The following is a 23,216-nucleotide window of genomic DNA, read 5'->3' as shown; positions in this document are numbered from 1 at the left end:
AGTCCCCTCAAGACATGAACCGTTACCACAAAGGATCAAAGGATTATTACAAGCAAATGTAAGAGGCAGAGACCAAGGCAGCAATTAGAATGAAACACAACCACAATGAGACAAAATGCACAGATAGAAATCATTTAGGAACCCTGAACTGGGTAACAAAACAACCATGAAATCTAAAATGAGAATCCTAAGTCAGCAAATATAGCAAAATACAATTATAGTGGCAGAAAATGACCACAATGAGATTTAAAAAAGCAAAACATCTGTAAGATATTAGACACAAAACAACTTGTCTGCATGGTTATTTTGTCTCTTTCAGTCTCTGTGATTTGTTAGGTGGATGAAAGAAAATTCTTCCTTTCATTTATGATAGGGTTGTTAATGCTTCACCTATATTTGCCACAAAATGTGTTTTAAACTCAATCTCTTGTAAGCCTTGCTGCTCTGAGTACAGTGATGGAATTCTTTAGTATGAAATTATCAGCAAAAATGAACCATTGTATGTAACTGACAGAGCCAATAAATAAATAAAAATAAAAAATAAATTTAGTCATGGTTAACATTTCTGCCATGCCATGTCCAATTCTTTCACCATGTTACTCATGCCAAAACTCTGTTTACTAGTCAGCCAGCGCACCTGGGCATTGCCTGTGTCTCGCCTGTGTGCAGCTTTACATAAACTCTCTTCATTCTCTGCTCTTTGCCAGATTATCAACATCCTGGATTGTTTTCATCTTGCCTAACAATTTTCCAAATACGTGGACATCAACCCAACTGTACTTCTAACCACCAATTCTCACCTAATCCATAAGTATCTAATTATGAAAACCAACAAAATATGATTCCATAATGCATACATATCAGTTTCTGGAGCCAAGGAAGAAAGATTAAGAATCAGCTTGTTGCTTCTAACAGCTAAGTTAAAAACCAACAAGCAAGCCAGAAATCTGGGAGTTGTCAGGGACTCTCAGAAGTTTTATTAAGACAGTTGTGAAGTCAGCCTTTTCAGACTCAGACTCATCTGCCAACCACCATTCTCACTGCAAAGCTACAAATGGTGTTCCTTGACCAGACCAATAACCTGGACTTCTGTTCAATAAATCTCTTCCCTTAAAACACTTAACCCTGTGTTGTGGCTGAATTTTCAGAGCCTCAGTGTTACCTGTTACAATGAATGCAGTGAATGCAGAGGGGTTGAGAATGAAGTTTAATCTTAAATATAAGCATGTTGCAAACTAACTCAATGCTGCCCTATTTTCCAAGCTCTCTGGGAAAGGCAGCTCAACATTTCTGATTTCCAAGCTGTAGAAACATCAGTAACAACCAGTAATAAACCAGTCAGAGTGTAATATATACATGTGTCAGCCTTTGTGTTTGGGGCTAATTGTTATTCAAAACATAATTTGAAGAATAAGAAATCATTCAAGACCATATGTGGTTAAAATCTCATTTTATTAATCAATAAAAAAATTTATAAAATCAGCTGGAAACAAAAACTACCAAAAATTAAAAAATGGATCAGACATCTTTTTGATCACGATGCTTAATCAGGAATAGGACAGTTTCAGCATTCATCAGCTCCTCCACTTTCCGGCGACACTTTTAGGAGAGAGAAGTTTTAGTTAATCTGATCATTTTAAACTATGCAGATGATGTTACGCTAAATGCAGAAATGCTGTTGTCAGGAATCCATCCACCTGTTGTCTGCAGGAGTTTCCAGTCAGCCTGCAACCTGTGTCTCAGCCTCTCCAGAGCCTCCACATCATCAGTGAATGGGGCCTGAAGCTGCTCCAAAGGAGGTGCAGGGTTCCCAAGGAGCGTGGAAGCTGTGAGGTCCAGAAAAGCTTTCTCCTCCTCCTGAAATTGAATGTAAGAAATAAAAACTGGTATTGCAGCAAACTCCTATTAAATCTAAAAACAGAAATCAGCAACAGTGACATATTTAAAGAGCATGTATCAGTTCATGAAATGTGTCCCAGTCTTCTCACCTGGATCAGTACCAGTGTGTGTCCCTGTGCAAAGCTCTGCAGCAAGCCTATTAGCTGCTGCCACACGCCATCACACACTCCACTATCTGGCATCCGAACCAGCAGAACAAGGCTGGGGTCGTACTCGTATCCCAGAGGTAGGAGGAAGCCGAACACAATGTGTACGAACCCTGACGTGTCACCGCAGCCCTGTAGGACGACACAAAAGACAACCACATACAGAACATACACACAGTGATGAACATGAACAATGTGTCTGTAAGAGTGACATCAGACTGTAGCATTAAACCTTATGCTTAGTTTATAGAGATATGTGAGAACATTAATCCGTGTTCAACATGAACCAACAAATCCTGCAAACTGCTTTGTTTTACTGTAACACACATTACCTTCTTCAGGCACAGGGGAATATAATATTTGCTCCTCTCTTCCCATCTGTCTTCACTGCTGATATGCACCACCAGCGTTTTCCTTAAACAGAGAGATTTCATAAGCATGTTGCTGTTGCAGTTATGGTCTTTTTCATTTAACTGTATCAAAAGACAAGGTCTTATACAAGTAGCTTAATGATAATTACCCATCTTTGGTTATACGGCTGGGGATCGTCCCATTACCGACACACACAACCAAAACCCTGCATGAAGACATATGGGAATCAATATTCAGCACTAAGCTTTAAACAAAACTGAATTTCTCTCTGTGGTCTGATGCTATTCTGATATTTAAACATTTTTTCTTTAACATACACTATCTTTAAACATTTTCAGCATTGTTTAAATGAGTTTGAGATTTTGCTTACACTCACTTTTGTACAAGAAATTACATGAGAAGATGCCACTAAAGTTACAGTTAGCAGCTAATTACATGAGCTGAATGCAAAGCATGGAAACAGCTGACTAGGCTTTGGGAAAGAAAATCAAAGAATAACAACACTTACGCCCACAAATGATATAATATTGTATTAAGTAGTAAAGTTTCTTAAATTGATCTCCAGACACAGTGCAAAGCACAAAAAAGCACCTTTGTTATTAATATTTAACTTAACTTGGTTTTCTTACAACATAAAATAATTTAGTTAAGTAAAAACTTGAAATGAAAGCTAGAGAGATATCTATCATTTTTCTTATGTAGCGGCAAATAATAGTTTACAAAATGCTCATTTTTTCTTTTTAAAAAAGAATAATTATTTTTCAGGTATATTTCTTCAAATGGAGGTTTTGACTGAATCCACATTTCCATACCGGTTGCCAGGAGCAGCTGCAGAATGCTGGATAACGCACATCATCGCCGTGGTTACGTTGCGGACCAGCGCCAAGCCATTGCAGATCTGAGACACAGTGACAAAATATCAACCTGAAATCCACATCAGCAGGTTTGCAAAGCAACCCCGTGTGTTTGCAACGACCATCTGAGCACAGTGCTTAAACAGAGCAGAAACAGACCACGTCCTGGCTTTACCTCATCCTTCGCCATTTTCTCTATCAGGGTAATAAGTTTAGAGAAGGCTGTGAAAGCATCACTGTCGTCTACATCTTCGAGGAAATTCTCCCTAAAGAAAAAAAATAATAATAATAATGAAAAGGATAAAACTGAGTAAAAATAAATGTGATCCCTGAATAATTCTCACTTTAGTTTGCTGAGTACGAGTGGATTGAGATCCTCAGAGGAGCTGTAGCGTTGACAACCCTCTGGACAGACTACGTCATCAGGAAGCACTGAAGCAGAACGAATAGTAGGAGAGATGCGCTTTGGAGGCTCGGGCCAAACTTCTTCTTCTGGGCTTTTCTCTTCCTCTTCTATTTCTGGCCTTTCATCTTCTTTTTCTGCTAATTTGGCCCGTTTGGTGCTGATTTCTGAGGTAGGTGCATCAGCTGGAGAAGGGAGTGATTTCATGAAGCAGTGACTGTGAAATAGGTGGTGAGAACGATGAAACTAAAGTAGACCATCAAGTACAGCAAGTCTGCTGGTGCCCACGCCAGGCGTAAAATCTGCTAATGCTTCTTGTGCTTCTGCAGATTGTAATATTCAGTCAGCAGTGCCTGGGGATAACTACATGCATGATTAAAAGATAATGCACTATAAAAGTAAGAGCTAAATTTGAGGTGTGGATATTTCACCTGCATGATTGAGGCTGGACCAGTACCGCCTATGAGCTGATCGGGCACACTGAAGGGACTCAATTGCACTAAAAAAAAAAGAGAAATAAAATTGCTGTCATTAGAAAACACCTCACGCTATATGATTTGACTGATGATGATACACACCTTATGCAGGGGGCGCTGAGATTTGAAAGTCGAGGCAGGGGATCTCCAAGCAATGTCTGAACTGTTTGACACACAGACTGGGCCAAGGAAGTCAAGTTGTATCCTCCCTGGACAGAAATTCACACAACATAACCTTTTAAAGTCCAGCGCTCCTTCAATAAGATGGTCACTCACAAAAAAACGTTTCAAAGGCTGGATGGAGTCTTTGGAGGACTGGATGCGACATTTGAAGAATTAGCATTGTAGCCGGACCTCCAGCACAGCACACAGTTTCCCTCCGGCTAGGTTCATCAGAAGATGAGTCAAGTGGGCAAAGATGTCCGGAGTGGCACACATTTTCCCCTGAAACCAAAGGAATATAATCTTCAACCAGTTCTTCATGTTCTGCCTCAGTGACTAAATAAAGTGGGGAGGGTTCACATATGCATACAACGTTACACGTGTTCTTCATGCTTAAAGAAAGAAGAAAATCTGCTAAATACTGCCATTTAATGTCACGCTTTATTTGAATTTGTTATATTTGGTACCTCTGGGTCACCGATGGCTGAGTCAAAGCCTGCGCACACCAAGACCAAGTCTGGGCAAAACTATAAGAAAGAATTCAACGCTGAGAAAAAAAACTTTTTCTCATATAATGTTTATTACTTTGCAAAAAGAGAATTTTCCAAGCGATCTTACCTCATATGCGACTGGCAGAAGGATGTGGCAGAACACTGATAGATAGTCACTGTTTGTCATTCCCACCTGAAAGATCAAAACGAGGCATTTCATGTAATTGTATAAATACTTTCACATGCTAGCATTAAAAGAAAATTTAAGATTTGGTCTGAATGGCAACTAGATGGTTGTGTTTTAAATATTACATGATAAATTTACCATTTTAGATTATTTAGGCAAAACACAAATGAACAGATCTAGTTCTCTGCATCTTCAGATGTATATTTTTTTCAGTGATCAGAAAAGGAAAGTAATTTAAATCAACTTATAATGGCCATTTCATGTAAAATGGCACTTTTATAAGAAATATGACATTTCAATTAATGAGGCTATTAGAATAAATCAAAGTTTATTGCAAATTACAGCATAAACCTGCATTCTGAATATAGTCTTCATGACTTAATGGTTCCAAATACAGATAGAGGCTGCAAAATATAACACAATGTACAGATATTAACTGTAACAAGTTGCCAATTTTACCATCTGACAAACAGCTTGGTCTGGATTTGGTCTGAAATCATTAAAAAACATGACTCAAGATCATCCCTGAACTTAACTAACCCCACATTACTTACTATTTAATTTATTTCAATTTCACAAGCCATTTATTGAAGAAAATGTCATTAAAATTCCAATAACTCATTAAGTTGAAATACTGCATGGGCCAAAAAATGTTATTTTGCAGTAATACCTCATGATGAAAGCTTGCATAAAATATAACAACCCATTATTTAATTTATGCAAAAGCTATTGTGAAATCGGTTTAAAATCTGGGTAGCTTCCTATAACAAGTACAAATTTACAGCCCCTGCATAATCCTGTTTTCCAAAAAAACATTATTATGTTTGCTGCAGACGGACGACATTTAGCAATTTATGTAGTTATTTCTATGTTCCTTCAAAAATTACAAAAGCCCAAGCTAAAGTAAACCAAATGCCCGTAATCAAAACTCCAAAAACATCTATTTAAAAACAACTTCTAGTGCAGTGTTCACTTACTTTGTTCCATGGTACATTTATGTTGAAACCTGCCCCATTATCTTTACCAACACTGTCATAATCTGATTCTCTAAGATTAGGCCAGAATTTCTGATGCTCATATCGGTGCCAAGAAAAGTAGAGAACGCTAGGGGGAAAAAAAAAAGGTTGTATAATTTAACAACATCCAACAATTCAATATAATATGTTGTTCCCATACCAAAGACTCACCTTGGATCATCTTCAAAGCAGTACTGCACCCCCTGACCATGATGTACATCCCAGTCTACTATCAAAATCCTGAAGAAATATGCAATTTTTATATAACAGGTAGCTTTTAGAGAATTCACATCCCAGCTACCAGAATAAACATACAATAAAGACAAAAAGCTGAGCTACCTTTTAACTCCATACTTTTGTTTGGCATATCGAGCTGCTATTGCCACATTGTTGAACACACAGAAGCCATTGGCAGCATTGTGCATGCTGTGGTGTCCTGGTGGTCTGTAAACAGAGACAAGGAATACAAGTCAGAATTTTTTAATCATATATTTCTGATGTGATTTCTTTACAGATTGTTTTCTTTTACCACACAATAAATATGTTTACATCACTGATCAAGGAAATTAAACCTTCTTGCAATGAAGTAAAAAAACAAAACAGCAAAAGAAACTAAAAAAATCACAAATGCTGCATTTGTCTCACCTGACCAGAGCCATGCCATTCCTCACCTTCCCCGTCATAACACTATCCAACAGGTGAAGTGCAGACCCTGCAGCCAGTTTGGCACAGTGGTAGATGTTCTGAAACAGTACATGAGAAAGAACAGTGAAAGGGAGCACCACAACATCACAGATGATCTTGGACAGATGTTAAGACACAGTTGCTGAGTGTGAGACTAACTGGGTGGAAGTAGACATCACCATACTGGAGGGTGAACTCCTTTAAATCCTCCAGAGTCATGTAAGGAGTCTTTTTCACTGCCTCCAAGTATTCCTCACTGTTGAGAGGAACAAAGCATTCAGCTGAGTGTTCTGACGTACCCATCACGGTAAAAAAGACTGAAGAATTCATTGAAGTATGACATCAGGGCTGACCTGTGAACTAGCAAAATCTCTACTTCTGTAGCCTCACGAACAGGTACCGAGATGCATCGATCAGCAAGACCACTCCTGACCAACGCCTCATGACTCACTGTAAGACGCTCGGGTACCTCGATCTTGCATACAGGACTTGAAGGAGAAAAAGTTTATGGATTTATATATAAATATACTTATACTTAGATATTAATAACACAATATACTTGTATATAAGTATAAACCACAAATACATTGACCTGTTTCATATTACTCTGACAACAGGAACTTGTTTTTTCTTTTTTAAAATGTGACTATTCTTCATGGTTAAAAAATATGTTTTTCTCATGTGAACAGTATTAGAAATAGATGACAACTGTTGAACAGGTATGATGGTTTAGAAAGGCTATTTAACTTAAATGTAAAAAAATAGAAATAGTACAACTTAATGTTAAGTACACAAATTAAAAGAAGAAATAAATGTGTGTCAAAGAAAATAATCTTAAGAGGAAAAACAGGATGGTAATTAAGTGAAACTGCAGTAATAGACCATGTCAGTATAACAAACGAGTGCTTTGCAGATCTCTCAGTAATTTAGCATAAATCTGTTCTTCTTCCTTCTAAATAGAACACCGAAATATAAGGTATATCAGACTCAAACATAACAACATTTATTTACTAACATTCCTACAGTTAGAGGATTAACTTTTTACGTTATGGGATAACCGGCTGATGAAACAATAAAACATCAGCGCACTCTGCAAAGACCTAACTGGAGAGAGTTAATTAATTACACAAATATCTCACTCATGGTGCAACACAGAATAGGCGGTACCGCAAAGCACCATGGGAAAGCATAATGATGGGCCCGCCCACAGCAACCGCTACTCCACCAAACTCCTAACTAAAAATACTTAAGATTGCACCGAATAAGTGTTTTTATGATGACAAAATAAAAATCAAAGAAGTGTTCGGCGTGTAACTTTTTATTTGTCCGTATAGGACACATTACATTTTACATGTTTAGTTCCTACGATTTGATTATTTAAATTTTGTTTAAAAAGTCAGATATACTAGTCATTAACGCAATGAAACGTTTTGGAAATCCATGCTCTGAAATATTAAGATATGCAACCCTTGATAAAAACTTAAACTGTATTAAATTTAAACACTACTCCGTATGGGTTTGCCTGCATTTGCTAGCAGTAAAGTCACAACAAGATTAAATAAAGTGGACTAACTCTTAATTAAAAACGAATCGTGTCTTATTTAATGCCACTCTCTTAGCACTACGTGAGCAGCGACAAATGAAAACTGGTCAGAACAGCTTAAATTTAAAGTGTTATACATGACTACCAGTGTAAACTATCCAGCACTCAGGCTTGTTTGATACGCTGAGTTAGCTGATTACAACTAACGTGTATTTACTACTTACTCAACCCAGAGCAGTTTGTATCTTGTCATCTCGACATCGTAAATCAGAGCCGTTCCCATCGTCGATATTGCAGAGTGGACTGCACTTTTTGTTTCTTCAGGTATAGTGTCTGTGGTTTGGATATCTGTATGTAAGCTATCAAACTGTTTACTGGTGCAACAGCTCCATCTGTTGGACGGAGTCTGGTACTTCTGCACAGGAGACTGGGAATTCTAATCTCTGGTAGCATGTTATCGTTCTGTTTGCAACTACTCTGTCAGCTCTTTGAAAAGGCTCTTTCAGAACATCCGGGTACCATAGCATTTATGTCTATAAATATTTCTATTATTTACCATTTAATTTGAACCTATCAGCTAAGTTATACAATTTGCTGTATACAGCTCCTTTATTACTAACAAATTTCATATAAGCCTGTCTGCACCCATAAATCTATTTTTGATTAAGTAACATTTCTATAGCGTTTTTGTTGATGAAATCACAAAGTGCTTTGCAAAAAAAAACATTAAAAAACATTTAAAACAGAGTATCAAATGATAACAAACTAAAACAAATAAAATATCATTACAATTATGTACATTAGCAAGACTGGCTTGACCATAAGCTATTTTAAACAAATATGTCTTGAGCGGAGACTTAAAGCTCTCTACACTGTCAGCAGATTTGATGAGTGCAGGGAGATTGTTCCAGAGTCTGGGGGCAGTGGAAACACAAGTTCTGTCCCCACATATTTTCAGGCAGGCGCGTGGGAAAAACACGGTTCTGGTTATTGGATCTAAATGTGCATGAGGTAGTATGGATTTGGATGAGAGCTGAGAGATATGTGGGTGCTTGTACAGCCCTGCAAGTGATGGCAAGTATTTTAAAGTGAGTCCTGTAGGCAGAACCAGTGTAGAGAGCAGAGCGGCTAAATGGAGACCAAGATAGGGCTCCATTTAGCCTACTTTATCTCTCTAAACTTTACATTTTTTCCATGTGCGCCTACATTAAGTTGCCAGTTTGTTGGTTTTTTTGTGCACAGAAATACTTCCATTACGAAGATTATATTCATGTTTTTTGTTTGTTTATTTATGTCAGTGAGGTCTTGCTTTAACTCCTCTGAAGTTTTCAGTGGTTGTATATAATGTAATCCTGAATTCATCCTCAGAGCAAGTGCAAGTGCAACTGTGAATGGTTGTTTGTCTCATTTGTCTCTGTGTTGGCCCTCTGATAGACTGGAGACCAGTCTAGGGTGTACTCCATCTCTTGCCTGATAGCAGCTGGGAAAGGTACCAGATCCCCACAACCTTGAATTGGATTAAGTTGTTTCAGAAAATGGATTGATGGATTTATATAGTACTGAACTGTGTTCTGTTATACTCTGTTGTATGTTTAATATTTGAACTATCCTTATTCATTTAAATGTGGTGGACAAAATTGAACAAACACTGCAGTATTATACAATAAACACAATAAACTTTAATTCTGTCAAGTCTTTCTGGAGGCAGTTTGCACAAAATTCAATATCATACTTAGGTTATGTTCTTTACAAGCTAGCTGTCCAATAAAGATTTTTTTTTTATTTTTTAAGAAAGTGAAAAAAAAGAAAGAAAAAAAGGAACATCCAATATTTTTTTTTTTTTTTTTTTTTACAGATTTTCAGCAGTAAAAACAGCACAAAATAAATCAATAAACAACACAGGGTATATTAAGAATACAAAATAGATCATGTTACATGAGAAGCTCTGCCATGATCAGGGATCATTTCTGGATATAAAGTTTTTTGGGAAGGAAATGAATTTTTCCCGTGGGAAAAAATGTCAATAAAACCAGAAAAACTGTTTTCCCAAGATGAAGATGTTTACTTTGATAATATTGACATATGATGCTTTTTTTTGTTTGTTTGTTTGTGGAGTGCCAGCGTGACTTACTTTAACACTCATGTTTGACTGCCCACAAACATAAAAATTGAATGCCCTGCTTCCTAGAAGTAAATTTATGTTTGATTGTTACATTTTTCAATATTTGAGTTTATGTGACCTCTTCCACAACCACATCCACCACCCTCTCCATCTCCTTTCCTTCCTCAGTCCTATCTGCTGTTTCCTCCTGTGTCCTTGTGGGGAAAGCAGAGCTCCTTTCCTCTTTCTCCTCTCCTCTTTGCTTGTTTCCTCCCATTCCCTCTGCTCCTCTTCTTCTCCTGCACCACACGAGGAGAGCCCCTCTGCATCTCTTCCTGAATGATGGGTCACAGGCAGCATAGAGGAGGGGGTTCAAGCAGGAGTTGAGGTAAGCTAAACAGGTGACATATGGATGAGCAGCCAGCAGAGTTTGATCTAAAGAGCAGGAATATGGGACAAAACCAAACTCCAACAGCATGGACAGAGTTTTGTTTATGTGCAGTGGCAGCCAGCACAAAAAGAAAGCCATCACTAAGGTGATGATGACTCTGAGAAGTCTCTGCTGGCGTCTGCGGTCAGGACGAGGCCCTTGTCCAAAATGTCTGCTGAGCAGGTGGGCCAGTGAGCAGTAGCAGACTAGTAAAATGACAAGAGGAAGCAGGAATCCAATTATGGTAGATTTCAGACTCAAAGCAGCAGCCCACCACATCTCTACTCTCTCCTTGTCAGCCTCTTCCAGGTCTGCTCCAATCAGCATGGAGTAGTCCATCTGACAGGAAAGGATAACAGATCTAGAATCAGCAGATTCAAAGTCATCTTCAGATTCTGGATCAATCTCCACCTCCCTGACAGAGCGCAGCAGCAAACCAGGAAGAGCAAGTACTCCTGCCATCATCCACACTCCACCAAGTATCCACAAAGCTCTGTTGGGGCAGCTCTGGCGATGGTGGCGGCTGGACTGCCGGCGTCCCGTCAGAACCCAGTACCGCTCCACACTGAGCATGCTCAGGCTGAACACACTGGCATACATGTTGAGAGCAGTGAGGAAGCTGCTGATTTGGCAAAGCGGTTGCCCAAAAGGCCAGTGGTAGCCTGTCGCTGTGTAGACGGCCCAAAGGGGGAGAGTAACAAGGAAGCAGAGGTCAGCTAAGGCTAAACTGGCTATTAAAGAGTCTGTAAGTGAGTGGGAGGGACGAGGGGTAGATGGAGGATGAGAGGAGGAAGTGGAATAAGGGGAGAGTCTGTAGCTTTGTCTTGAGGAGTCACTGCAGTTTGTTTTGTTTGTCTGTGGAAAAGACACACAGTCAGCATCATTAACCCGCTGCTGGCTGGTTCTGAAAGTACAGCACAGATGTGCAACTACATTTTTCAGTTTGTTCCACGATCCTGTCCCTCTTCCCTCAGCTCGGTCCAGGTAGGCCCAGAGCACCAGGCTGTTGCCGAGACAACCAACCAGGAAGGCCAGCAGGTAGACAGAGGGGATGATAGAAAAGGAGGGCGACCAGTCGCTATAGTCACAGTGGAAGATGGGAGAGGGAGAAGGAGTAGGGGGGGTAAGGAAAACTGTGTCTGACATATTTCTGTCAGTTTCTAAAGAAAATTATTTGCCATTAAAATTCAGTGAACCCAAACTGAAGTGTGATCAACATTATGCCAAGAAATAGAAAGACAAAACTCCTCCAGCACCACTGTTTCAGCTAAAAGAGGTCCAAATTCCAGAAGTGGGTCTGGTTCCTCTTCACTCTTAACTTCCTCTGAATGCAGATTTGGTCTGAAAAGACAGTGAAACAAATTGAGGGTTTTACAATTTTACATAAATCTGTAAAAACACATGATCAGCTTGTTTCTATATGTCAGAATTTAGCTACACAAATTTCACCTCTGGATGTTTTTTTCTGCTGCGTCTTGTGTGTGTTGTGTGCATAGGTCTCTTGAGAAATGCATTCTGTTTGTGATCAGCTTTAAGATTACTAAAAAAAAAACTTTGATGCCATTTTTTAAAAGCAATTAAAATACTTTTCCTTTTTGACATGCAAAATCACTTGTAAAGCAACATATCTGTTTTACTCTGACACTTTGAGGAATTTAACATCCCAGGAAAGCTTTAATTTGAGATGGATTTAGATGAAGCTCTTGGATGGTACTTACCTCCAGGGACTTGATCAGCTTGGACAAAATCCAAATGGAGATGCAGAAAACTAAGTGATTATCACTGTGAAGCAAAAATCAGCCTCCTTCCTCTCATCCCCTCAAAATTAATCCTCTTATTGGAAGTTCTTCTGTCTCTGTGTGTTCCTCTAAAGTCAGAATATATATCAGTGCCCCCTCCACATACACACACACAAAAAAGCAAATGTACTCCCAGATCCCTTCTTTTTCTCTTTCCCAAACCAGACCACCCCAGCTGAGTTTTAAGACCTGCAAACACCAACCATGGACCAACTACCCCCAACACAAACACACACACACATCCCAAGAGACACAATACTCTTGGGAATCCCCCCCTCAACAAATAGACCCCAATGCTGGAACACACAAACAAGATCTTCCATCCTCTCGGTTGCTCCATCTCTTCAAAGAGACACATCCCAATGAATCTACAGTACACAAATATGTGCACACACAAGCAAACACTCTTTGTCCTCAGTGTCTTACATATTCAGACAGTGTGTACAGTAGTAAAATGTAACAACATACAAAGAGAACAATGGACTGCATTAACAATGAGACTAGCGTTAGAATTACAAAAGGCCTTCATTAATAAATGTTAAAAAAAAACTCAGAATGTATTTCTATGAAAAAAAAACAATACAAACTCACTTCAAATAAAAGAAGACCATAACCTGCAGCTGGTTTATCTCTTTCCTTTCAGCATCTGTCTTAACAACAAAAAACTCAATAAAAGACTGTTTTACTTGTGCCCAGTAATTGTAAATACTTTTTATTGTGACTTCATCACAGTTCAACAAGCAACACAAGAACATTGACTTTTACTCAAGGCTGTGATGTTTTGCTTTGATTAAATAGATAAATTAAGATAAATTAACAGAATCTCAATAGTTATGGTGAGGACGATCACTTGTGTTTTCTGGACTGAATGTGCTTATTTCTGTCCTCCCATCCATTCAAATGTAATTTGATTTTGTCGCAGACAAAATCTTTGTGCCATTAGTTTCATTCTTTGTCTTCATGGTGGAAAGTACCAGATTGCACTATTTTGAAATATGTTCATTTTAAATAGATATAAAGGAATATTTGTTGCGCTATATTTGTAACACTTGTATATTGAAACTCTATAATAACATATATGTTATAACAGGGCACATGTTAGAATGAATTTTTAAACTTGATCCTGTTTTAATAATGTTTTAATTCAGTGTACTTTCTTTTTCTTTTTTCTTTTGTTTTTAATGTTAACTTATGCTTATTGTATTCTGTAAAGCACTTTGAATCACCCTGTCATTGAATTGTGCTATATAAGTACACTTGCATTGCTTTAATTTGACAAGTTTACAGTATCAAACCAGTAAATTTAAGGGCCTTAAAATGAGAATTTGTTCTTCTACTGTCAGAGAACGTAGTATTATAATATTTCATGTACTTAATGCATTACAGAATGAGTGAAATATTGATACTTTAATAACCAAAGTATATTATATTGTATAAGTTTTACTCACTTTGTATTACAAATCTGAGAAAATCACATCTTCTATTTAGGTAAAATCTCTGCTTACTGATGTTTGATAAATAAATATTGCAGCATTGCTCTAAGGAAGGAATTTAAAATGCTTTGATATGTAAAGATGAGGAATAATAAACATAAATCAAGATGTGAAGTGTTGTAATACCATTTAATTCCAAAGATGAAATGTCAGTTTGTTAGTGGTAGCCAGACACACTGATACTGTGAGAAATATTACTACAACATTGAAATGTCGTCTCATAAAATGTCATTTTCATTAAAATGTTTCTGCATCAGTGGATGTCTACATTCCAACTGTCTTCATCAAAGAAATAACAAGAAACAAGAAACAAAACAGTAAAATGATGATAAAAGATTGAGACAATAGCTTTTTTTCTAAATACTATTATCTTTTTTTTTACTGTTTCAACCACAGTAATGGATGGATGGGTTAATGGATGACAGGGTACCAGCAGGTCAGCATGGAGTTGGAATGTAAATAGTGACAATGTTCAGATAGTAAACAGGAAGAGTTTGTTTCCATAGAGGTCATTCTGCCGTCAACCTGTTATGGGAACAGATGTTACTGAGAAACATTCCTCAGTCCTTTCACACATGCAAAACTTTACTGGCCCATAATAAAATAAAGGCAGGGTAAATATAAACCTTTCATTCCATTTTCCAGATGAGAAGTGTAGTTTGTTTCTCTTTGTTTTGTGGATTGGTTTGCTGTTTTTTGTTCATTTGTGCAATTTAAGATTTTTGTAGAACTAGTAAACAATAGTAAGTGGTTTTGTATCAGAATAAATGCACAAAAGGAGGCAAATATAAGGTGGATCTCATACACCCCCAGTCCCTGCCACTACGCCTGAACAAGGTGTTCGTTATGGACAATCCATGACAAGCACTGAAGTCCAACAACAAAACACCACTCAAATTCAAATCAGGGGGGGTCATTCCTCCCAATCACGCCCCTCCAGGTCCTACTCCTCCCATATGAGCACTGAAGTCTCCCAGTAGAATGAGGGAGTCCCCGGAAGCAGTGCTCTCCAACACCCCTTCCAAGCACTCCAAAAAGGATGGGTACTTTGAACTGCTGTTTGGTGCATTAGCACAAACAACGGTTAGGACCCGTCCCCCCACCTGAGGGCGGAGAGAGGCTACCCTCTCCTCCACCAGGGTAAACCCCAAAGTACAGGCGCCAAGTCTGGGGGCAATGAGAGTGCCCACACCTGCTTGGCACCGGGTCAAGTCCAGAGTGGAAAGGGGTCCAGCCCTTCTTGACAACAGTGGGTCCAGAGCCCAACCTGTGCTCACAGAATATGAACTCAAGATGGCTGCTGGTTAGAAGCTCTGTGCTGTTGAGCTCTAACAAGCCCTAACAATCTGTTGAATATCATGGAAATAACTTAACATCCGAGAGACTAGTTAAGTTTTCTAACTACACAAAGAAGTTTTGATCCATTTTGCAGGGTTATTTTTTGATATTTTTGAAGTTGTGAGCGTTTTTTTTATGACGTGCTCTGCAGACAACATCTCTGGATTACTTGGAACCTTAAAGGCCTGTATAAGGAACTGAACTTTTGCTACAAATTTCTATTGATAAAAAAAAAAAAAAAAAAAAAAAGAAACATGGCAACTAAGAAGTTAGCAGAAGATATGGAAGAAGTTAAAAAGTCCCTTAACTTCATGTCAGAAGAGTTGAGCAAAGTGGTAAAACAACAGGTGGGCCTACTGGATTTAATTGATGAAATCAGACAACTGAAGGTTGTGATAAAAGAAAAAGACCAGAAGATTGAAGAGCTGGAGAGAAGAGTAGAAGATCTGGAACAGTATACTAGAATGGATGACCTGGTGATATCTGGCCTGGAGACAAAACACTACTCTTATGCAAGAATCACAGCAGGTGACAAGGAGGGGGAGGATGCACCAAGAGGTGAAAAACTTTTACTTGAACAGCAAATCGTTAAATTCTTCAATGACAAAGACATCCCCTTGGATAGTAATAATATAGTTGCTTGTCACACTATCCCACAAAAACAGAGCAAGAGACCAACCATCATAATCAAATTGGTGAACAGAAAACATAAGATTGAGGTGCTCAAGTCTGCAAAGAAACTGAAGGGAACAGGTGTATATGTAAATGAGCATCTCACAAAGAGAAACGCTGAAATTGCACGGCAGGCAAGACTCTTGAAGAAAGAAAAGCACATTCAAGACACCTGGACAAGGAACTGTAAGGTATTCATACGACTCAATGGTACGCCAGAACAGGCCAAAGTCATTGCTGTCAGAGATATCAAGGACCTTGAGAGATATAAATGAAAAACCTAGGAATTTGAAGAGAAATGTCCTTCTTTTTTGTTTCTTAGTAGGATATGATAAGTGTGATACATGTGGGAAATAATAATTGAGCATGAGAATGTGTGAACATGCAAAGTTAGAATCCTTTGATTTTCAAGATCACAGATTTTATGACCTAGAAAATGGTATTGATCCTGACATTCACTTATATCAGAGGGTTAATATGACCTGTGAATATTATTCTGAGGAAGAATTAAATACTATAAAGAAGGGTTTTTCATTGATCCACTTCAATAGTAGAAGTCTTATTAGTAATTTTGCTAAAATCAAAGATTATCTTAATCAGTTCCAAGAAAGGTTTACTGTTGTAGCAATTACAGAAACATGGTTGAGAAACGATAAAGAGTTGGAGGATGAACTAGAGGGATATGAGATGTACTCTCAAAATAGAGTGAACAAAAGGGGAGGGGGTGTTGCTATATTTGTAGTTTCGGGTTTTAAATGCAAAGTTATCAATAATATGACAGCTGTAATTGATAATTTGATGGAATGTTTGACCATTGAAATTCAAGTGGAGAGAGACAAAAATATAATAATAAGCTGCATTTATCGCACACCAGGATCCTGCATTGATTATTTTAATACAAAGATTTTGGAAATACTTGAAAAACAGAGAGACAAGGTGATTTTTGTTTGTGGTGACTTTAACATTGACCTGTTAAAGTCAAATGAGCACAAGAAAACTGCAGAATTTATTGATACTATGTTCAGTTTTGGTTTCTATCCACTGATCTTAAAGCCTAGCAGGATAACTAAGGACAGTGCTACTTTGATTGATAATATTTTTGCTAATATAACTAAAGGGAAGATAAAAAGTGGATTGTTGGGGACAGATATAAGTGATCATTTGCCTGTTTTTGCAGTTCTTGAAAGGAGCAATAAGCTTAGTTTTCCAGAGAAAACTCAGACTTATTATTCAAGTAGAGTGAAGACACCAGAAGCAATTGCAGCTCTTAAAATGGGATTGGCAAATCATGATTGGCAGGAAGTTTATGTAGAAGATCCTAATGATGCTTACAATGCATTTTTGGATACGTTTCTGACAATTTATGACAGATACTGTCCAGTGAAGAAGTTTATTCAAAATTCTAAAAAGAGGAGAAAACCTTGGATAACAAAGGGATTGGAGAAGGCTTGTAAAAAGAAAAACAAGCTATATATGGAGTTTTTAAAGCATCGAACACAGGAAAAGGAGGATAATTATAAAAAATATAAAAATAGATTGACATCTATAATGCGATGTCAAAAGAAGATGTATTTTGAACAATTGCTTCAAAAATATAAAATGAACATAAAGGCAACTTGGAGTGTATTGAATAAGGTTATCAAAAATCGTAATGATAGGTGCTTACCAACAAACATTGTAAAAGGTGACAATGGTGATAAAGAAAACTTGGTGAATGAGTTCAACAATTACTTTGTTAATGTAGGTCCTAATTTAGCAAAAGAGATTCCCCAAATTGGTGGAATAAATGAAACCTTTAAATTAACTTTCAATAGTTGTAATACAATGTTTCTTGGGGGAGTTTGTGAAAGTGACATTTTAGAAGTAGTAAAAGAATTTAAGAGTAAAACATCTACTGATTGTAACGAGCTTAATATGTCACTTATAAAAGAGGTTATTTTTTGTGTCCTTGAGCCATTAACATATATTTGTAACAGATCTTTTCAAACAGGTATCTTTCCAGATAAGATGAAAATAGCAAAAGTGATCCCAATCTATAAAAATGGAGATAAGCAATTGGTGTCAAATTATAGACCAGTTTCTTTGCTGCCTCAATTTTCTAAAATTCTTGAAAAATTGTTTGTAAAGAGATTAGATTCCTTTATTGAAAAATATGATTTATTGAATGACCATCAGTATGGGTTCAGGAGACAGCGTTCAACATCATTAGCGGTGATGGAATTTGTGGAAAATATTGCAACAGCCTTGGATAATAAGCAGTTTGGAGTAGGTGTGTTTATTGATTTACGTAAAGCTTTTGATACAATTGATCACTCTTTACTTCTACAGAAATGTGAACGGTGTGGTATAAGAGGTACAGCACAACTTTGGTTAAGAAGTTACTTAAGTAATAGGCTTCAGTATGTGAATATTAATGATATTAAATCTCATCTTAAACACGTAATTTGTGGAGTACCACAAGGATCAGTATTGGGACCAAAATTATTTATACTCTATGTAAATGATATTTGTACAGTAAGCGATAGACTAAGATATGTTATGTTCGCTGATGATACCAATTTGTTTTGTTCTGGAGGAAACATTAAGGAGTTGTTGAAAACTGTAGAAATAGAATTGACCAAGTTAAATAACTGGTTTGCTTTAAATAAGCTATCATTAAATGAAAGTAAAACCAAATTTATGTTGTTTGGTGGTAAAAGGATTAATATTGAAATAAAACTAAATCTAAACAATGTGGCAATTGAAAGAGTATATGAAACTAAGTTTTTGGGTATAATAATAGATGATACAGTTTGTTGGAAGCCCCACATAAAATATGTAAAACAGAAATTATCTAAGTCTATTGCTATTCTTTACAAAACAAGAGATTTATTGAATAAAACTTGCCTCCATTTGCTATACTGTTCACTTGTGATGCCTTATATGACGTATTGTGCTGAAATTTGGGGAAATGTATATAAAACGAACTTAGATCCAATAATTAAATTGCAGAAAAGGGCTATTAGGATAATAAATGAGGTTGGATACCATCATTCTACAAATCAGCTTTTTATTAAATCAAAAACAATAAAATTTTTGGACATTGTATATCTAAAAACATTAGAAACAATGTTTCGAGTGGTAAAAAAGACAATTCCTGACTGTATTCAAAAAATGTTTAAGCTAAGGCAGGGGATTTATAACTTAAGGGGGTTGTTAATGTTTGAAACATATAAAGCTAGAACTAATCTTAAGTACAGATGTGTGTCAGTTTTGGGTGCAAAATTATGGAATGGATTAAACGATGACATTAAGATGTGTAACTCTATGTTAGTTTTCAAGAAGACTTTAAAATCAAAAATTATCAAAGGTTACAATGAAATTGATTGAATTAGATTGTTGTTGTTTTTTATTTTTGATGTCTTATTGTGAATTATTTCTATGATAGTACAGGATAGGCAAAAATAAGCCCTGGGGCTTCAGCCTATTCCTTTTTCGGTTGCTGTCTGATTAATTCTTTTGAGAAAATGTAATTTTATATACTTATTTTTTGTTTTTAAACCGAAATAAATAAAGTATTCAATAAAAAAAATAAAGTATTCACACTGCACCCGACCCCTATGGCCCCTCCTGCAGGTGGTGAGCCCACGGGAAGAGGGGGCCCATGTCACCCTTTCGGGCTAAGCCTGACCGGGCCCCATGGGCAAACATCTTATAATAACATCTCATTAAACTTTTGAAATGTTAGGTATTATTTGCATATTAGCAAGAGGTAATTTTCATATTATATGATGTGATATAAATATTAAAAAAAATGGGAAAAATATTTCCTGCCAAACAGAATTATTGGCATGACATGTTTTCTTGCATTTGGGGTTATGCGTATCTCCTTTAAACATGGAAATAAGGGATTTTTCTAATGTAACTTGTGCTAATCATTTCCTAGCATTATGTAATCCTGAGAACATTTTACCTAATGCATGTATAAACATTTTGGTTTAAATAAGAGAAAGTAAAGCAGTTTACATGTTGTTTTATTATTCAAGATTCTAAGTGGTTATTGTCCCTTTCCCAGTAGGGAAACAAGCTTTCCTGAACAATAAAATTCTTACACTGCAGTCCACACTGAATACCATAAAAGATTATAAAATAAAAGGAGAATAGTGTAAAAAATAGAAGATAAAGATAAAAAAAACTGAGTAAATAATTTATGTACATAAATGTGCAGTGTGCTACATAAATTGTTATACCAAATTCAACAATGAATGATTAGTTGTGCAAAGAACTTTCATGAGGTAGATGTAAGATGCATTTACAATATTTATTATAAATAATAAAACACATTAAACAGTAAACAATATTGCAGTAACTGTGGTTGACAACATAAAAGAGTGTGCAGGGTACAGGCTGTTGTTACAGACTCTTATCAGCTGTTAAGGAGTCTGATGGCCGAAGGAAATAATACCTTTCTAAGTCTGGTTGTCCTGCATTTCAGACTCCTGGATATCCTGCCTGAGGGGAGGAGAGTGAACAGTCCATGTTGGGGGTGGGTGGGGTCTTTGATGATGGAGGCAGCTCTCCTGTGGGCTCTGTGTTGGTAGATGCTCTGAAGATCTTTTGGGTGGTGTTTTTTACAAAGGAGAATAACTTTTTGGTGTGTGTAAAGCCCTATTTCATTGTTTTCTCTGTTTTATATTTGTATCATTTTTGTCAGAAGCTTTACATATGTGGTGAATAGTGACACTGTTGCCAACTCCTCAGTAAGAAAAGTAGCTATTGGCTGTCCTGAAAGTCGCTAGAAGTCGCTAAATGACGTCATCGCCTAATTTGCATAATTGGCCATTTGCATGTAGTGTAATGGCCATTGTAGGAGAAAGAAATAACATCGTGGAGAGACAAAAGTATAGTCAAAAACACCCTAAATGTGTTTAGAACTACAAATAGTTTTTTCTGTTGATTCTTGGTTTGTTTTTTGTTTTTGTGTTTTTGTCATTGAAATTGGCCATCACTTTTAAAAATAAGCTTTGATAACCTTTGTCAAGATCCACATTACATAAATCAATTTTGTCTTTTATTGTTAAATGTTAGAATATCAAATTTAACAAAAGGACTGTTAAGTTGCGTGGAATTGCTAGCTGTGTCTAACCCTCCTCCTTTATCCGGGCTTGGGACCGGCAAAGTAACACAAAAGAGACACTTTGGCAGAGTTACTCAGACTTTTTTTTTTTTTTTTTTTTTAGCTTTTTTTCTTTAGTTTTCTTACTTTAAGTTTAGTTTCTAACCTTATGCTCCAATTAGAAGCCTACAACGAGTCACAGTAAAACATGAACATTTTTTCATTCTTAACTATATTTAGGATAGACAGTTTTCAGACCCCCTGCTGTGCTGGCTCACAGAAAGAGTAGGTCATCTTCATTTTGGTCAAGGCTTTCTATGCCAGGTTCAGTAACTGAGGGAGGTCTTGAATGAGTAAGCAGCTCAGTGTGTTTTTTGTTTCATTCCACTTACTGAGATGGATGGCACACCATTGCTGGACAATCTTGTCTATCTCTACAGGAGAGTAGCCAATTAGATTGGCTATCTTTTCTATTTGTCCCAGGCTCTTATTGTGCTTTAGAGTTTCTTCTACATTGAAAACTGACATGTACTGCAATGCTTTGATGTTGTCCGGCAGTCTCACCCTCAACTCGTTAGTGAGGGAGATGGTGAAGGTTACACAACGCTTTTGAACATTGTTCTTCTCAGGTGCAAGGTGGAGCTCAGCTGCCTTTGACTCAAAAAGGTAACCAAGGTACGGCTTGGGACTGACGTATCCATCAATTGGCTCTTTGAGCACATCAATATTTGCCATTGGATTCAGCACCTTGCTACTCACAGACTTTATCAGGCTAACCAAGCTGTCAAGAAGTTTAAGAGGATGTACCTGCTCACCCTCAAAAGCCTTGATGGCCAACTGTACCTCACCAAGCACTGACTTCAAAAAAGTCAGATACAAAATGTTTTGAGGATCATTGTAAATGGAGTATAAAACTTTAGCCATGTAACAGTGTTCACTGGACTTATTCACTGTAATTATTTATTTTATTGTGACAATGAAAAAAACATTTACATCCCGCTCTGTAAGCCAGGGCATCACGATTTATTTTCAGTGTGTAAGCGGAGCGGTGTGGGTCTCTTCTCTGCTGCTCTGACTGCAGCCTCTGCCCGAGCTGCTGTGAGACTGAACGCCTGTGTGAGTGCTTTGGGACAGGGAGGGGCTCTTGCAGCACACGCTGCTCGTTCACGACAGTAACTGCAGAACAATATGTGCCTTCAAAGAGTCTCCAAAACACCAGAAAGTCTCCAATAACGACACTAAAAGTTGCTAGATTTGTCGCTAGTCGCTTTCGACAAAAAAAGTTGCCAAGAGGCTTTGGAAAGTCACCAGATTGCCAAGTTGGCAACACTGAATAGTGAATTCACTGTTCTTTATCTGACCATTTCATTTCTTTATGTATCTAGCAAAAGCACTTCAGATGAATGAAATTTTATTGTTGCAGGTTCCACTGGTGGGAAATAGAAAACTTTCTGGATATTTGTTTTCATTTTGAACTTTTTTCAGGAAACATTTAATGCAAGTTTTGCACATAGATTATTTTGGGTTAAATTTTGTTGCCTTTTTTAAATTTTATTTTTGTTTATCAGTGCTGTTAACTTGCTTTAGAAACTGCTTTCAGTATTATGGCTAGTTTCCTGAAGCAGTTCAGTTCTGAATCACAAAGTTTTGATTAAATCTTCAATTTCCAATTAGCCTTTATGTAAATAGGTACCTTTTATATACCAAATTTGCTTGGCTATAAAAAAAACGTTTTCAAAAACAATATCACCTATTGTTTTAGTATTAACATTGTAGACTTTTGCATAACAAGAATTATGAAGATCTGAAGATCTTTTGGGTGGTGTTCTCAATGAAGGAGAATAACTTTTTGGTACCGCTAGCTTTCTTTGGTTTCATCAGATGTTCTTTAAAACAAGAGATAATTGTGTCGTCTACCACTGCTAATTCAAAATACAATTCAATTGTCTTCTTTGATTGACTACAACACTTTTGCCTGATATCTTTGTAAATTTTCTTGGAGAGTTTTTTAATATTTCTTTTGGGAACTCTATCACTCTCGATATCTGCGAATTC

General features: G+C 37.1%; 2 protein-coding genes across 3 annotated transcripts; both read right to left on the bottom strand.

Moving 5' to 3' along the window:
- Positions 1-1,439: 1,439 nt before the first annotated feature.
- hdac10 (histone deacetylase 10) lies at positions 1,440-8,589 on the bottom strand. The gene is made up of 20 exons (XM_041997159.1): positions 8,458-8,589; positions 7,044-7,178; positions 6,850-6,946; positions 6,652-6,749; positions 6,346-6,450; positions 6,178-6,246; positions 5,968-6,094; positions 4,931-4,996; positions 4,780-4,839; positions 4,505-4,594; positions 4,253-4,359; positions 4,106-4,173; positions 3,616-3,859; positions 3,447-3,537; positions 3,230-3,315; positions 2,566-2,622; positions 2,378-2,459; positions 1,989-2,177; positions 1,698-1,857; positions 1,440-1,599 (listed from the first exon to the last, which is right to left on the bottom strand). Exons 1-20 carry the CDS (start codon positions 8,514-8,516, stop codon positions 1,565-1,567), a joined length of 2,025 nt encoding a protein of 674 aa, XP_041853093.1. The 5' UTR covers positions 8,517-8,589; the 3' UTR covers positions 1,440-1,564.
- Positions 8,590-10,114: 1,525 nt separating this feature from the next.
- aplnr2 (apelin receptor 2) lies at positions 10,115-11,988 on the bottom strand. 2 transcript variants are annotated; one of them, XM_041997161.1, is made up of 2 exons: positions 11,717-11,988; positions 10,115-11,575 (listed from the first exon to the last, which is right to left on the bottom strand). In XM_041997161.1, exons 1-2 carry the CDS (start codon positions 11,908-11,910, stop codon positions 10,465-10,467), a joined length of 1,305 nt encoding a protein of 434 aa, XP_041853095.1. In that variant the 5' UTR covers positions 11,911-11,988; the 3' UTR covers positions 10,115-10,464. The 2 variants fall into 2 exon arrangements, with proteins under 2 accessions (XP_041853095.1, XP_041853094.1); XM_041997160.1 differs by having other exon boundaries at positions 10,115-11,988.
- Between the last annotated feature and the right edge of the window lie 11,228 nt (positions 11,989-23,216).

Source organism: Melanotaenia boesemani, chromosome 10, assembly GCF_017639745.1.
Source record: "Melanotaenia boesemani isolate fMelBoe1 chromosome 10, fMelBoe1.pri, whole genome shotgun sequence".
NCBI lineage: Eukaryota > Metazoa > Chordata > Actinopteri > Atheriniformes > Melanotaeniidae > Melanotaenia > Melanotaenia boesemani.
The sequence above is the reverse complement of the archived record's forward strand: the minus strand, read 5'-3'. Positions and strand labels throughout refer to the sequence as shown.

Coding starts and splice junctions, on each gene's coding strand:
- hdac10 (XM_041997159.1), bottom strand. CDS start 8,516: ATGGGAACGGCTCTGATTTACGATGTCGAGATGACAAGATACAAACTG. Junction 6,247..6,345: donor CAAAAGTATGGAGTTAAAAG/GTAGCTCAGCTT, acceptor ATATTTCTTCAG/GATTTTGATAGTAGACTGGG. Junction 3,538..3,615: donor CTCGTACTCAGCAAACTAAA/GTGAGAATTATT, acceptor TTTTTTCTTTAG/GGAGAATTTCCTCGAAGATG.
- aplnr2 (XM_041997160.1), bottom strand. CDS start 11,910: ATGTCAGACACAGTTTTCCTTACCCCCCCTACTCCTTCTCCCTCTCCC.